This window comes from Mugil cephalus, chromosome 4, assembly GCF_022458985.1.
Source record: "Mugil cephalus isolate CIBA_MC_2020 chromosome 4, CIBA_Mcephalus_1.1, whole genome shotgun sequence".
Classification (NCBI taxonomy): Eukaryota; Metazoa; Chordata; class Actinopteri; order Mugiliformes; family Mugilidae; genus Mugil; species Mugil cephalus.
The window spans coordinates 846,195-863,860 of NC_061773.1; the positions used below are offsets into that span (position 1 = coordinate 846,195).

The 17,666-nt window shown below is 40.7% G+C and overlaps 1 protein-coding gene across 2 annotated transcripts; it reads left to right on the forward strand.

The window, feature by feature from the left end:
• The first annotated feature begins 2,923 nt into the window (after positions 1-2,923).
• On the forward strand, positions 2,924-17,142 carry LOC125006072 (Krueppel-like factor 15). 2 transcript variants are annotated; one of them, XM_047581785.1, is made up of 3 exons: positions 2,924-3,140; positions 4,832-6,280; positions 15,422-17,142. In XM_047581785.1, the coding sequence occupies exons 2-3, from the start codon at positions 5,046-5,048 to the stop codon at positions 15,588-15,590; spliced, it is 1,404 nt and encodes a 467-aa protein (XP_047437741.1). In that variant the 5' UTR covers positions 2,924-3,140; positions 4,832-5,045; the 3' UTR covers positions 15,591-17,142. The 2 variants fall into 2 exon arrangements, with proteins under 2 accessions (XP_047437741.1, XP_047437742.1); XM_047581786.1 differs by having other exon boundaries at positions 2,924-3,127.
• Positions 17,143-17,666: the final 524 nt, after the last annotated feature.

Here is a 17,666-nt window from a genome sequence, read left to right on the forward strand (position 1 = left end):
TGCTAGATTAGGAGGTCAAGAGGGATCAGTCAGATGTGGTGACCTCTCTGACATTCAACATGGTCGGCCTAATAATATCCACTTACTGTAATGCATTCTGCAGACCCTTCTCCAGACCTTTCCTTAGCAGGACATAACATGGGCTCACAGGAGAACTATCTGAACTGTAAAGTGAGGAATTGATGATGTCCAAAAGTTTTTGGATCATATAACCCATCTTTTCACAATATTACTGGGCTAATCTGGTACCATGACATTGATTAAAGTTTATTTTTACTCCAACATACTTTCAATGCTTCACATGCTCATTAAAGATAATATGGCTTATTGTATTACTGAAAACATTAATCAAAAAATTAAATTTTCCTCCTGTTTGACCATTTAATGTCCTAAATGTTCCTGTAATATTCCTACATATATATTTGTAAGAGCATACAGTTTCACTGTCAAATTGCTTCACACCAGAATCTCAAATGACCCAACTGACTAATCAGAACGTTGAGACATTGTCTGGCAGCTGAACAAACCAATATCCTCCGTACACAAAAGAAATCAGAGAGCACAACTGAATTTATAAATTCAAGTTATAAAACGTTACAAAACCTACAACACAAATGATTCTTTTCAGGGCTTTCTTTTTACTTCCAAATGGTAGCAATATACACCAATCAACCACAACATTGTGACCACTGACAGGTGATGTAACATTGACCATCTTGTGACAATCTAATGTTCTGCTGGGAAACTTTTGGACCTGGTATTCATTCATGTTACTTAGACCTATACAACCCACCTAGACCTGGCTAGGCACCCCCACTCCATAGCAGCAGGATGCAGTCTGACACAGACACACACACAAAAACACTTTAAAAACAATTCAAAAAACAAGGAAAGGATGAGTACTGTCCCCAACAATTCTGTGCTGTGACAGTGTGACCTGTAGATGTCTTCCAAGGGAGGGAGGGAGGGAGAGGTCAATAATCTTTTGTTGCCAAACCATGCTCGGGTGGTTGTCCTAAGCAAACTAGCAGGGCTGTGAGTTTTTTTCCTCAGTGTCTGGAGAAAGTACAGGTGTTCCTGGGCCTTCTAGACTCTACTTTAATGAGAATGCATATAATCATGTTGCTAACACTGTTTAAGGTTGTTGTGTGCTTACCGTCATACAAGATTTTAGTGGAATAATGATGATGGTGATGTTAACTGCTGCCCTACACATCATTGTTCCAGTTGTCATGTGTCTGCTAGCTGAAAAAGTACACTGAACAATCTGTGGGGAGGAATGTGTTTTGCAGATAGTTCTGTACTTGGAGCTATAATACACACGCACACGCACACACACACGCACCCTCTGGTCACATGTCTTACTCAATCTTGAAGTGACTTCAAAATAAGCGTTTCACTTCTGAAATACTTCCTGTTGAAGCCTGACTGGTCAGCCCATTGTTCCTGACAGAGTGAGTTCCTCTGTGCGTGAGGAAGTGTTGATGCTGCTGTTAGTGATACTTAGCTCTAGCAGGCCTCTGATAGGTCGGCTGAGCAGTCCCTGGTCCCAGCTGATGTTATTGTTGTAGTCAAGACAGATAAACAGACTCTGTGATATAGAATGACAATTGGAAAATAAAGATGTATTCTTGATGTTGAAAACAGCAGTGAGGAAGATAGGTCATCACAACATCCATTTACAAGTCATTGTCTTTGTGGCTTTCAAACCTAGATTAGGTTCAAGCTTTTTCAAAAAGGGAAAACAGGAAAAGGGAAATATGCTAAATAATAAATAAATTCGCCTCTTAAAGATACATGTGAGCAGCATGACATGCACACACAAGATATTTTTAAAGATACAAAAATTAGAATAATATACAAAATGTACGAAAATGATGACATAAAGGTTTGAAACTTTCCAACCCGTCTGTGTAGGATGTAAACCTGACTGTATGAATAAAGTGGACAAAGTGCAGACAGGCCTAGTGTAAACAGGAGATACAGGGATTATATATTTGCATGTTATTGCAGTTTCACAATAATGTTCTGTGAAAAAAAAAATCTGTCTGTAAGCCTCCAGGGGCCCCCTACTGGTCTGTGGACCCAAGCATTTGCTTACCTCGTCTGTTGACAAGCTTCACCTTCACCTTTGCATGTTATGCCACAGGGTGCCTGATAATCTGCAAAAATATTTAAGTTTCCAGAACAGACAATCCGGAAAAAAAAAAAAAAACAAAAAAACAAAAAAACAAAACTTAAACTTAAGACTTAAGACACTTTTATAGAGCCAATACTTAGACTTCATAAATGAATGAATGAAATGAATCATATATGAACTGGGTGAAGCTCAAGGTTTATTCCCATTAAAAGGGAGGTTTCCCTGCCACCATCGCCTTCAGGCTTCCTCAGGAGGTTTCAGGCCAGGCTTCAGACAGGATTTTGCCTTGAGTCTTGAGACATTTGTATTGTTATTGACACTCTTTAAATACAATTGATATGGATTGAATTGATCATAAATCAAAGTCTATGATCTGAGTAATGCATTTCAGCAACTATTTTTTTTTCATCTAGCCTGGATAATGACTAACCCCCAAGTGTCACTGGAATTTATTAACTGTGTGAATGATCCTATTCGGTTACACAAATCACTATTATTAATTTATCATAGAAATGTGTTCCACCCCCCCCCCCCCCCCCGACCGATGACAGCTGAGATAAGCTCCAGCAACCCCCGCGACCCTTGTGAGGATAAGCGGTAGAAGATAAGATGAGATGAGAAATGTGTTCCTGCTTCCACCAAGGACTACCGCATGTTATCCCACGGCAGCAGGACTTCTGACTGACGGACACGACGACCGGCCTCCTCCATCCGCGCTACAACCAACCAATAAGGCTGCAGAGCGGGGACGAGCCTTCAGCAGCAGCCTCTTATTTCTCACTACAGTGAGCGCTGGGACTCACACGGGCAGTCATGTGACGGTAATATAGTACAACTCAGTGAGCGCCCCGTCCAGTGTGAGCACTGCTACTGCTGCTGCATGGAGAGTCTCAAGGGCAAGTCCTGCTCTGTTCACAGACTGCCCCGTCGAATGCGACAGAGAAAACCATTCCTACCCGCGCACATTGCACTGTGATTATATTTAATGTGAGTGAACAAGGTGAGGCTGGAGTTTTGTTTTGTTTGTTTTTTGTTTGTTTGTTTGTTTGTTTGGGGGCGGGGGGGGGGGGGGGGGGGGCATTGATTGTTCTTGCTCGCTGCCATATGTTGCTGCAGCGAACTGCACGAAAACATGTTTACGCTGAGAGCGGAGACACGCGCCTGCTCATGCGTTATGCGTTATGCATATGGGGGCAGCAGGAAAACACGCAGATCCTTTATTAGCGTTCTGGAGCTCATGTTTAGGTCTGATTTTGGTTAGCAATGGCAATGTCAGCAATTTGAATGACATTTTTCCTCCTGTTTACGTCTCCGCGTGTGACCAGATTTCGAAGTTCTTACGTCCTTTCTGCCTGCACATCCTGACAGAGTGGACCACTTAACGGCTATACTGTATGAGTAATCACTATGAAAATGAACATAGGAATGATTGTGCACATGTAGCTTTATTACAAATTCAAAGCTCCGGCTGTGCAGGAATGTATGCAGTCATTTCAGTACACTGTGCCCAAGCTGTCCTGTGAAATGAATTAAAAAAGGGTATCTCAAAAATTCCTCCGCCCAACTACAGAGGCAGCGATGTGTCAGATTTACTGCTCCGTGTTTGTCCAGCGGGGTAGGTGATTTACGCATGAAGCTAACGGATGGAGCGCATGCTACTCCCGGCTGCCCCATGCGGTGTTTTCTGACAATAATGTGTTTTTTTTCTTTCTTTTTTTTTTTTTTTTTCGTCACAGCCCCAGGTTTACTCTCGGTCACTCAGACCATACAGGGGCCCCTGGAGGGGGAAAGCGAATAGAAGTGTGCGCAGGGGGAGGCGGGTGGTGTCAACGACGCTCCGCTCCTTGTTCCAGGAAAATAACCCTTTATGAAGTCTACAGTAGGTTATTAAAGAAAATATGATAAAGCTGAGGGTTGTTGTTGACGCATCAGACGCAAAGCCAACAGACCTGAGCACTGAACTAAATATATATCCTAGGCTTTAAGGCCACTGTAAAATGATAACGTTATGGCGCCCTGTTAAATATCAAATGCCACTAAATATAATATTTGGAACTCAAGAATAAATATATAATATAATAATATAAATATATAAAAATTCTGAAGTCAGGACGTCCCAGCAGAACAAGAAAAACACTGTAAATTAAATTGCGTAAAAAATATGCAAAGAGTTTCCCCATCTTGGGGATCAGGACCACACCGATTTAATCATGTGAACCACCCGATCATCAATAGGGAAAACAAGATGACAGGAACAAGAAAAGTGAAACCTCGTGTTTAGAAATGATCTTTTCTCCACAACAGTTTTCACTATTGAAAGAAATCCTTCAGTTTAACATGCCTTGTATACATCTGTGACCATGTGTGCTGAGTGGGTACAGGGGCATTAAGGCTCACACACACAAAAAGTTGGAAACCAGTGTAGTAGAAATACTGTTTAAGTGATTCTGTAACAATAGTTTCTTAGTTTTTGTCTAGTAATTCATATCCTTGTTGTTAAGTAGCAGCTGTATTCAGTTATCCATGGCCAGTATCAACTTGACTGAGTCGATTAGGATCTAGCCATTTCCTGCATTTTTCAGCAGATATACTTTATAAACATCTAATACTGTCTTAGGCTGTGTCAGATGAGCAATAGGTGGTGGTCGGATTAAGTTTGAGACTTCTCACCCTCTTCTTGTCTCTTTTTAGACATACTGTATCCTGACTGGTGACCTTGGATTGTTCCCCCAACGCTTACCTTTTTCATGCTAGGTTTTTCACTATCTCACCCAAGTGGGAAGTGTGTCCTCGGTGACCTGGGTTAATTTGGTCTAACTTTTCAACAAAACACAAGGAATACTTACGTTTTCTAAACATAGACTGCAGAGTCCAGCAGGAGACAGTGGTTTGGCAGTAGCGAGGGATGGTGGATCACTCCCCACAGAGAGAGGAGACTTTTCTTCCTTATAGTGGATCTCAAATAGACTACCAGCTGTCTGACATGGTCACAGACCCCAGTTCCTACCAGGGGATGGCGTCATCATTTTCAGAGGATGACATGAGTGAGTCGTCCAGCCCTCGTTCCTGCTCCAGCCCGGACTCCCAGGTGCTCAGCTCCAGCTATGGCAGCAACTCAAGTGCTGAAAGCCAGGACAGTGTCTTGGACCACTTTCTGTCTCAGGCCTCCTTAGGATGTGTTCCAACTGGATCTGTGGCACCTATACCACTGTCCACTTTCTTGTGGGACTCACAGAGAGATGAGCCCTCAAAATGTGAGGCTATAAAAGAAGAACATTTTGACTTCCTTTCCTGGTCCCATGTGGAGAGAGAGGAACAACTTGGAGGTTCCTTCCAGCCCACATTGGAGGAAATTGAAGAATTTCTGGAGGAGAATATGGAGGTGGTGAAAATGAAGCAGGAGATCCAAGGCGGTTGCATTGGTTTAGGAGGGGAACGGGAGGAGGCTCTTGGTCTAGAAGATGGTGTGGAGTGGTGCAGGGAAGCCTCCCCTGAGCCTAAGCTGGAGCCAGAGGCCAAATATACAGACAAAACTGTGCCCAGTACTACTACTCTTGCCACTGCTGCATCCGGTGAGACTAAAACCACATCAATTAATCCCACACGTGAATCTAGCACAGGGACCAAAAAGGTGGCAACAGACAAAGCTTCATCAGCAGGTAGTGGCATGAATGGCAATGAGATACCGGTCATCTTACAAATTCAGCCCATTCAGATCAAGCAGGAGCCCACTGTAGCACCACTTACCCCACTAGTCCAGCCTCCACAGCCTGCCCCAGCTTCAGACCTCAAAATTGCACAGTTACTGGTCAACATTCAAGGTCAGACCTTTGCTCTGGTGCCCCACATCTTGCCATCCCCCAGCCTGAATGCCTCCTCTAAGTTTGTAAGAATTGCTCCAGTCCCCATTGCAGCCAAGCCTCTTGGGCTTGCAGTTAGTTCTGCAAACCAGGAGTCGGGGATTCTTGTTGGAGGTCAGAAGTTCCAAAAGAACTCAGTGGCGGATCTCATCAAAATGCACAAATGCACTTTTCCTGGTTGCACCAAGATGTACACCAAGAGCAGCCATCTGAAGGCCCACCTGAGGAGGCACACAGGGGAGAAACCATTTGCCTGCAACTGGCAAGGCTGCGGATGGAGGTGGGTACTGGTGTGGAAAGAGAATGAAAGTGTTTTGTATGTACACTTAAACAGGTCACTGGCTGACAACATCATGCATTCGCCTCGACATGATCTCTGCCCCATGTAAAATTACATTAATTGCACACCACAACCTTTTATGTTTATGTGTTGTCTTGGTAGATTAGACTTGGGGATTGACTCATATTTATGACAGACTTGTTTACAGACTCCAGCATGCATCTGCATGATTTAAAATGACTTGACCCATTACTCAGTGTACACTGAAACAGCAGCAATTATATGTTAGTGAGGCGTGTTTATGTGCTGGTGCTATGTTAGTCACAACGGACAATGCAGATGATTATTGTAAACACTGTCCCTTTGAGTAGCATCTATTAGCACTTGAGAAAGAGATTATAGGGCTACATCCTGCATACCCGTCCAAAGCTCCAAGCAACTAAAAGTAAGAGAAATTACTTAATTCATTACTATGAAGTCATTGCTAAAGGATGTGGCATTAACTGTGTTTCCATTACAGTTTTTCATAAAATAAAAGTGATATTTTGATAAAGTACAATTGCGCTTTGTACGTGTTTCCATTGAAAGTGGTTTGAGCTGTAACTCTTGTATAGTCTTGTCTCGCGATATCCCATTATTCTCTTGTCACGTGAGAACTCACTTTGATGAAGAGTGACTTCAAATAAACTGGTCACAAGACCCCCCTGCATCATCTCCGGTGATAGGGATTTGCGGAAAAAGTGTTTCCCTCCAGCTGAGTCGTTTCTTTATGACTGTAGAACTAAATATAAATCTGAGCTAGAGCATGTGGCCATGAGTCACATGGGCACAACATGGGCACAACATGGGCATCTCCTGTTGAGACTAAACAACTCTGCGCAGTTGCTGGGGCAATGTGTGTGTGTGTGCATGTTTGTGTATGCTAAGTATAACACAGCAAGCTCTAATTGCTCACTGTAATGGCAGTGAGAGAATTTGACTGTCTTCATCAGTGAACAATTTCTTAACTCTTTGAAGTAAAGTGTCTTTTTATATTTGTCAGTATGTGTTTATATGTGTGTGATGAAGTGTGACTTGTGGCCAGAGTTGCCACACTTGAATAACCTGGTTTAGGTCATCCAGTGAGATTATAATTAGTGAAGGGTACAACATTTGACTTGTTGTGCCATGTTTTATTTAACCAGCAGCTCCTAAAAGGGACTCTGAATGGATGTGCCTGAAAGTTAACTTCATCTAAACATTTTTTTTTTGCACTTTTAATTTGGAGTACATGTTTTACTGACATTTAGGATTTGTACATTTAGGACAAAGCCCATTTGTGACAGATTTTGCAACTTGTAATTTGAGGATGGTAATGATGAAATGGATGCAGCCAGACAAGGCTCTATAGTTGCCTTGGTCTCTGGTGCCTCCAGGCAGCTCGCTAGTGTCCTCCACCGTTTTTATTTCTTGGCTTGCTTTAGTCATTGGGCAGCATAGGTCGAGCTGATAATTAATATATCGGAAGAGCACCTTCTACTGGAGCATAAGGGACAGTAAGGAAGATCACAGAGTCTATAAATCAGCTGTAAGGGGAGTTGCGGACCGTTTTAAATTTGTTTTAAATAAACATTTTTGCACAGTTTGTTTTCATGATTTATGTCCTTTTTCCAACCCCACCACCCATAAACCATTAATACTGAACGGATTAAAACATTATATGAGCCACTCACCCATGACTGTGTTCATTTGTTGTACCTTTGCTGCTACACTTCACTGGCAGGATAATCCAAAATATTTACAGCTCTCTAGTTTCCTCCATTGCGTAAATGCCCTTTATACTGATGGGGCAACAAGGAAGCTACTAAAACAGAGGTACACCTCTAGTGCTTATAAAATGTTTAATTTAATGTTTCATTTTGTCTCATTCAACTGATAGATTGAATTTTGCTGCTCTAGTTACTATAGCTTGTTATACCTCCATCATTATTTTTTGAAACCCCTCACACCATCTCCAGTAAATAATAATGTCTGGTTGACATAAAACTCTTGGGCTATTGGTGTGGGAATGTTGCAACAGGCAACAATATACACCGATCAGGCATAACATTATGACTCCTTCCTAATACTGTGTAGGTCTCTTGTGCCTCCAAGCCAATTGTCATCAGAAAATGGACAAGGGTCTTCTGAGGGTGTCCTGTGGTGTCTGGCAACAGAATTTTGTTAGTGGGGGTCTTTGGGTCCTATGGGTTGAGGGGAGGGGCCTCTGTGGATCATCCCAAAGATACTTGATCAGTTTGAGATCTAGTGGATTTGGAGGCCAGGTCAATACCTTGTGCTGTTTTTTTTTTTAGTTGTTCCTAAACCATTTATATGTGTGTGTGTGTCTGTCTCTAGTTTAGGTGGCTGCTACATGTCCAAATAACATCCACATGAATGACGGGTCCAAAAGTTTCCCAGCAGAACACTGAATTTATTCATATTATTCACCTCTCCTGTCAGTGGTCATAATGTTGTGGCTGATCATGTTTGCAACCAATATATGCAAAACATAGATGGATTTATACACAGATTTTTTTCATGAGCTTAATCAGAATTCTGGTGTGCACAGCAAGAGCTTGAATGCAACAGTCTTTCCTTTTAACGAAAATATCCCACATTCTAGTGACTATAGCCACATAATAAACACTGTGACATGAAAATGAGTTTTCTGTTTACATGAACTGGTTATTTGCTTTTACAAGACTGCACCCAAGGTAATTGTAAATTGTAAAACTGCAAATAAGAAGTTCTCTCTTAACATCAGTATAAAGAAGACCCTTTATTGTTCTACAGATTTAATCCACATGTTTTTGTACACACGCACACGTACTTACATGTTGCATACCATTCTCATATGATTTCCCATTAGGTACCAATCTTTGTGCATGGCAGACTACCGTATTTAACTAGCTGTTATGTGATTTGGCTTCTGCCACACCTTACAGAGACCAGTCTTTGAAAAATCAGCTGTCAATCCATGATATCTCTTGAAAGCTTTTTGTTGACTACAGTGGCAACCTGCAGCAGTCATGAATTCCTGCATTCCTGTCCTAATACACGAGTGAAGCTGCAGAAATCTGTGCGGTAGTAATCCAGGCTGTGTTCCAGCTAACAAAGGACTCTTGTCTGTACACAAAAGGCAGGATACAGTTTGGATGTAAATGTGTGTATGTGAGAGAGAGTGAGAGATGAAGTAAATGAGGGGGGAAACTAAAAGATAGTTGTGAAAAGCAGATGAATGGTGTGAAGCGCAGTGTAGAAAAGACAAGAGAAACTGTAGTTTCGGTGGTAGTGATGGTACTGTATGCGCTGTTGAGAGAGGCGCTTAGAGAAGGAGAAAAGGCCTGTCTCAGTTTTGCACACAATGATTAGAGGGAGTAGCAGTGAGGAAGTGGAGTGAACAAAGAAAAAGTGTTGAATAGTTACCATGACTGTGGGTTAGGAACGTCCAGGCTGCCATACTGCATGAAAGGGAAGTGAGTGATCAGGCAAAGTCCTTCATGTAGACTGGGATGGAAAAGGAAGGGTAGCAAAGTCTGTACTATTGTGGTGTATGTTCAGATTTACAGCAGTGTCACTCCAGACACGCATACGTTGCATATCAAAAGAGTCTGTTCTATGATGATTTCTCTTTATAGATTTGATTATAATGAGATACTTGGACCACACTCGATGGCAGCAGCTATCTAAATTAGGATGCAACCTGACACAATATTAGGAAGGTGGTCATAATGTAATGCATGATAAGTGTATAGAAATAAGGTGAACTAACAACAGTGTCTGGGGCCAAACCAACCCAGCTTCAGCCCCTTTGACCATACTCCCTATGAATTAATTTTGTAATTTACAAAATGTGACAATTAAGGCCCTAAATTAGGTTTTGACACAGGGCCCCTTTAAAAATGACCAAAAACTGCGTGGAACCCCTCTGGCTCAAGTAGAGCTGCTTTTTTTTTTTTAATGCCAAAGGAGGCACAATTTAGAACCGAAAAAGAACTTGATGAATGAGCAAAATGATAAGAACATTAGGAAAGTGGTCCATGCTAGTTCAATCATATCATATCTGTTGTCTTTTGATATAGACAATAATTTGATAATAGATTGGGTGTCATTGTGGTTGTGTCACACAATGTCCCACAAAACAACTGGCCAGTTTTTACCTCCTGTTCAATAGAAGCAAATAATTCTCTACCACATGCAACAAGTCAGTGTATACTGTGGACTTGTTCTCTGTGGGTGCACACCTGAAATCCACATGACATCCCACAGCTCAGGAGCAGTGGTGATTGGTTAGGGACCAGTGTGTGGTATGGTCCATGTCTTCCATGGAATCATCAACAAGTGATCTTACTCCAGTCAGATTATACCACAGACTGGAGACATTTTAAGAGGAAACCTTTTAGGGTCTGGACCTCTAAGTTTTAGGTAATGGCCTATCCTGACTCAGTTACGAAGTTTTGTAGAATACAATGGATAGCTCAGTGTTTCCACCACTGCTGTTAATTGAATTTCAGGTTTAAGTATAGAACCTCTCCAAAAAAAATTAAAACAAATAGCAAAATAGTTGAGGAAAGAAGTGCTTAAAAGTGTTATGAATTCTGTATTGCTTCCTGACCACTCGTCAGACCTCAGACTATATCATTTACTGTTTACAGAGTGAAACCTTCAATAAGGGCTGCTTTGATAGGATTTGGATGCACACAGTTTACTGGAAGATCACAATATAGGAAACATTTGGTTAAACCAAAGGTCTTTTCTGATCTTTCTATACTATAACTCTATAATGCAAAATTTTGTTGTCCATATCTGCACCTATACTTGTAGAGGTTTTTTTTTAATACAGATCCTTAAATGCAGCTGCTTAATTACTATTGCATCAGTTCATTATCTTGTCAGGTCAGCAGACGCACATCTGGGGTCGCGAGAAAGTTTGGGAAATGTCAGTTCCAGTTAACTAGGTTAATGAGAAGTGTGCCCCAGAGGTTTCCAACCAAACAGAGGTTTCTTCGCATGTTAAGGTCACTGCTGTGACATGTGTATGAACGAGGAGAACGAGTTGTAGCAAACCACCACGCAAGATATTTTTGCTTGTGAGAAATATGCATGCAATTAAATTTGTAAAACCATGTGAAAATAGTTGTGTAGATGATGGGAAAAAACAGGGAGCAGCAGCACCACTGACTTTAACGATCCACAAGGTCTTGGCTTAGCTACACATAAAAAACACTCTTAAAAAACACAAAGTAAAAAACAAAGCTAAAATAAAAAAATAAAATACAAGTATTATCTAATAAAATAAACTAGAAAACTGTGTATGCAAAATATGTACAGAATTATCATTATGAACAAATGTCAGGCAAAACAGTTTGGACTGTTGCATGGCAACAGTGGTGTGGATCTTATCGCATTCTGTTGCCTTGTCTGCTGACGAAGGGATGTAAACTCCAGTGTCCAGGAGCATGTTTCCATCCACCCATAGTCATAGCTGGGAACAGGTGCACTGTGGTCCGGGAAGTCCACATGGAGCCAGGTCTCCACCAAACACCAAACAGGGTTAACGGCACACTCCCTCTGGGTCCATTCATCGTGCCTACCAAAGCAAATAATAAAAATTAATGTAATTGCCAGGGTTTTCTCTGGGTACTCCGGTTTCCTCCCACCTCCAAAGACATACTTGTTAGGTTAAGTGGTGATTCTAAATTGACCCTAGATGTGGGTGTGAATGGTTGTTTGTCTCTGTGTTGGCCCTGCGATGGACGGGGCAACCTGTCCAGGGTGTACCCCGCCTCTCGTCAAGTCAAGTCAAGTCTTGACATGACTTAATCAAGGCCATTTGTGCATTTATACTAGCAGAGAGTGAGTAGGGAGCTACATGACAGCCATTACTACATGTTTTTGGTGCTTCTGTGGTGCATGTCAACCAGTCATATGCATTTGCTTCAGTCATTTCCATGTTTTTTTCCCCATTGTATTTCTACCTTTTTACCTGTGTGTATATACACAGAATGAGACCTCTTGAATATATTGAATGAATTCCTGACTATATTGAAAAAACCTTGATTGACGTCATGAAGGCACTGCCACCATCTTGTATTTGTACCTGCAGCAAAAATCAGTCAGTCAGCTCAGGATTTGATTGTGGCTATTTTAAACAATAAAGACATTGTTAACACTCTGGCGAATGCTTGTGCGGGACAATATTGTGAGAGCTGTGCCCGACACTACTGTTCTTCAGAGGAAGCAGAACGGTCCCTTTTCAATGGAGGGAGACCTGGCCAGACCTACTACAGCAGGTTGCAGCATTTGTACAACCTATAGCAAAAAAGTTTTCCAGTTCAGTAAAATACTGGAAAATTTCAAATTACGCCATTTTGTAAAGCCAGCTAACACTTTAAAGTGTGCTGCCTATGCAATGGAGGGCAGGTTCAGACGTTTTGTTTTTTCGTTGGGATCGTGTATTAGTTCTATATTTAGATTATAGTCAGTGCCTTGCCATGCAGAGCTTAATAGAGCTATGCTCATAATTCAATTTTCTGACTACAGTCCTTGTCCCAGCTTATATGCAACAGAAGAAAATCGAATATCTGACCGGAACATGTCCTCCTCCCTCACACTAGGTGGCAATGTGTGTCTTTTCAGTGGGTTAATACCACGTTAATACGGTTCGCTTTCTGGGTGGACCTATTATGTCATATAATAAACAAGCATAAATACATACACTAGATGCCGCATTCTGGCTGATCAGACACTTCAGTGTGACCATCATCTTGGGCAGGGGTTTTTACCAGTGATCAGACTGTAGTCAGTGCATCTGACTGACTAAAATGACTTTTGTGTTGATGTTCCTATGAAAGAAACACCAAAACCAAGCAACAGGGAATACCATTTCACAAGTAAGAAGATGTTTTATATTATTTAACTGTTATGAACGTGCTGAATGTATCTCTAAAGCTACCGTATCTTGTTACTATCTTATGTAAGGGTAAGAAAACAAAATATGTTTTTGTTAGTAAGATATCAGTAATATGATAAAAGTGACATTTAGAAATCAGCCACTGTATGTAACTGTACTAATTAGGAAATGTTATTCTTTAACCATCTATCAGTTTCATATATAACATTAACGTTAACTGCTAACCTAAGTTTTGTGTCTGAACTGTAGCTACATAAACAGAACCCAGTGTTGGTTGGTTGGAGTTGTATTGTCCTTAAAATGTAAAGTGAGTTATAAATAAATAATAATAATTATTATTATTATTATATTTATCCTCGGTGGACAATGAAACGCCATGCGATGACACTATCCATGCTTATCTTATTTTAATTGAATTTATTTGAATATATTTCTTGTGTTTTGTTTAAGAGTGTTTACTAGGGTTGGGCGGTATCGAAATTTTGATATCTTCATACCGTCTCCACATTTTACCGTGGTATACGGTATTACCGTGACTAATTAAAAATTACGAAGCACACGTCAATTTACACAGACCACCTCTAGTGGGCGGAAGCCAGACACAGAAAAAAAAACAAAGAGAATCTTTGAGATTTTCAAAATAAAATACCCCGTGCACACTGCCGGTCGTAAAAACAGACAAAACCGATGCTTATTAACTACGTAGCATATTTACACATGTAGAAGCATGTTTAGAAGAACACACGCCGGGAAAATGGCAAATCTGAGCAAGTGAACAAAGTCTGGCGGGCTAAACATAATGCTAACTACGTAGCATATTTAGACATGTAGACGCATGTTTAGAAGAACACGCACTGGGAAAATGCCCAAATCTGAGCAAGTAAACAAAGTCTGGCGGGCTAAACGCTTGCTTCTGAAACGTTCCCGGTAGGTTTTGAAGTTGCAGGATGGACCAAATACACGACGCTCACGCAACGCGCCGCGGACGGGCCCAACAAGCCTTTCAACGGTGTTTCACATTTTCAATTTAACCAATCTATATTGTATGTAAATATATGTGTGACATTTATAATAAACCAAATGAATTGAAAATCGGTTGAAAAGTCAGTGAGTTATGATGATTTTAATCGTTGATAGACCTCTGCCTCCGTTCACTAATTCTGTAAGTAGACATGGCTTCCCCCTGCCCAAGATGGCGGCCGCGCCGACGCATCGTCCCAATGGTAAGAGATGGTGACGTGGCATCTAGTGTTTATATCTATGATAAACAAGAGTCGTTCATGCGACAGACCGGCATTTCATTTGTGGAGCATGCACACACGCATTATCCAATTGAAAATTGCGATTCACCGTATACATGCCGGAGAAAACCAAATTCCAATCGCATTATCTGGGTGTCTCAATTGGATAAAGAGAACTCCGATTCTAATCGGAGTAATGTGTTTACATGCACTTAAGTTCTCCTGTTATAGTCTGATTAAGGCAATAATTCATTTTTTGCGATTGTTTGCCAGTGCTGCCATTGTAAGCGGGAGTCGCCATTGTTACAAATGCTACAGTTACATACTGTCATTATTGTTTCAATGTTTGGCTTGGAAATATTCTTGTGAGCAGATTGTATTGTTTATGATACTGATAATACTGTGTGTTATTTTGATTATTATTATTTGGATTACCGCTGATTGCGGTGAATGTTAACATTAGCATATTCTTCTGAGTCGGATCCTCTGAGTCAGAGTGTTTCTGGGGATATGTTGTCTATCTACCGAGCTGTGGTAATGGGGCAGAATACAAAGTTTTATTCAATATGTTCAAAGTTTAATATACACGCTTATCACACATATCATTATGACCGCTTTCAAATATTGTGTAGCTCTCCCATATTGTTAGTGGGGAGTTGGCTTGAGGGGAGGGGTCTCTGTGGATCACTCAACAGATACTTGATCAGTCATGTTTTCTGAGTTGTTCCTAAACTGTGTTGTGTGTGTTTGTGATGGCCAATGTTATTCACTTCTCCTTTCAGTGGTCATAATGTTGTGGCTAATCGGTGAATAGTTGACATCCCCCCCATTGCCGCTGGTACCAGGCACCAGAGTGACACTTCAAGGGCGACTCAACAAAAATTTTATAGATTTGTGATTTGTCCATATCTTTTACAACTGTCCTTGTTGAATATAAAACATCTCTATTCTTCATCCTACTTTCAGGTTCTCGCGGTCAGATGAGCTGTCCCGTCACAGGAGATCCCATTTGGGTGTCAAGCCCTACCAGTGTCCTGTATGTGAGAAGAAGTTTGCCCGTAGTGACCACCTTTCCAAACACATCAAAGTGCACCGTTTTCCGCGAAGCAGCCGGACAGTTCGCTCAGTAAACTGAACTTTTTCAAAATCACAGGGATTACTGGGATCACCCTCATACAAACAGCAGTTACTGGAGCAGAGTTTGAGTGTATGGGTGTGTGCACACCATATTTTTTGCGACATCAGCAATTGCTGTGAACATGTGAGTGGAAATATCCCCTGCTTTATGTCTCACAGTCTGTGACTCTTCTAATTTATTGTGAAAAACAAACCGCCAGTGACTATCCCTTTTTGACTGCAGCTGAATGGTTGTTGGTGCTTTTGATTATGTTGTGTTTCTTCTATGTTTGTTCTATCCTTACCTCCTGCCTCAGCAGGAGATATTCAGTCTGGATTATGTGAAGTCTTTGGTATCTTTGTGTGTTTATTTACCTGGATAACAACTGACTTTTATTGTCCTGAAAGCTGCTGCTGTCTGTCCTCATTGTATGCAGTGCTTTGGAATTTCATTTGGAACCCCTATCAGCTGCTACCAGAGTAGTGGATACTCTTCCTCAGGCCAGCAAAGGTTTCATTGGTGGTTTTGTCCTTGGTTTTGCTGCTGTGTGCCATTGTTCACTGACAGAAAATATCTTTGTCATTCAACTTGGCGTTCTTTCCTGGACATGAACTACTGATTGCACAACAAAGTTAAGAGAATTTGCACAATAAGTCTCACATTTTACAGAAACTCAGCAAACCAGACATAAAAGAGAAGAGATGGACGGAGTGACACAAGAAATGCAAAAGTGAAATATAATGGTTAAGCACACAGTGATTCTTAAATTAGCCTTCTGATCAGTGTTTCATGTTCTTTGTTATTTCGTTGAGCTAAGATAGATGTGCTAGGCCTTACTGCACCACAAAAACCTTACTAGAGAGCCAAACTGTTCATAATATGGCCCTGTCATTTAGCACATAGCCATAGACCTGAATGTTTCCATCCACTATTATTATTATTTGATCTATTGTTTTTGCGCAACACAAAACCTGCCTCAATTCTGCTTTATCTGTTACTGGAAACACCCTGACAGCCTTCCACCTTGGCCAGCCACGTTATTTTGATGTGATACCAATGAATAATACACTATACATCATGGTGCTGAACGACCAAGAGGATGATGCTTCTGGAAAATATAGTTTCAATACCCTTTGAGGCCATGACAAACTTTCGAATGTACTAATTGCTCTTAAATATTGTTTGCTAAGTGTGTAGCGCCCTGCCGAGAGAGTGCAGGAGTGTGATTATGCCGTCCTTCTAAAAAGCATCAGCAAGCAGGGGCAGGGGTATGCAATACTGTATCATTCCCTTCATTCAATTTTTGAATTTTTAATGCTTGTGTGAAAACAAGTGTTTTATTGCATCCTAAGAATGTATGTAAATATGCAGGAGTGTACATTGCTACTTCCGAAAAATACACAGTCTATTCTGATGCTGTCCAAAAACAAATCAGTGGTTGTGAAGATTTCTAGTGCTAAATGTGTACATAAATGAATGTTTCAGTACATATGGATATATGATATATATATATTTTTTCTTTATTCTATTCAAGATTCATTTACAAATAAAACTGAAAAAGTAACACACATCGTTTTGCTTTTACTTGTAAATCACCATAGTAGTTGAGAGTAATACTAAAATCTATTTTTTTTTGTTATTATTATTTTGTATTTATTTGTATTTATTTTGTATTTACCACTTGCCAGTTCATTATGTGCACTTGTGAAAATGAATGCATTCCGATTCCGAACTGTTTCCCATTAAATCTTAGTTATTTTTAAACAAATGCATTAAAACCATAACCTTTAAGAAGATGAGAGGGATTTTGAAGATTTCATTTTTTCACTATAAACAGTCATTAGAACAGTCATGAATGGGGATTTCGTACATTTAGTACAATAACTTTTCCGAATGTATAACATAAGAACTGGCAAGTGAGTGTAGATGCATGTATGCATGAGGGTTTTTTTGTGCAAAACTAAGTCAATTTAAGTGCAACGTCATCCCATCACCTGTTTGGGGCTTTCATGTAAAATGAAATGCAACCTAAAGACTTACACTAAATCATCAGTATGTGGTGGCTCTCCTTCCAGTGGTAACTCTGTGAAGTAC

Coding starts and splice junctions, on each gene's coding strand:
- LOC125006072 (XM_047581785.1), top strand. CDS start 5,046: ATGGTGGATCACTCCCCACAGAGAGAGGAGACTTTTCTTCCTTATAGT. Junction 6,281..15,421: donor TGGCAAGGCTGCGGATGGAG/GTGGGTACTGGT, acceptor TCCTACTTTCAG/GTTCTCGCGGTCAGATGAGC.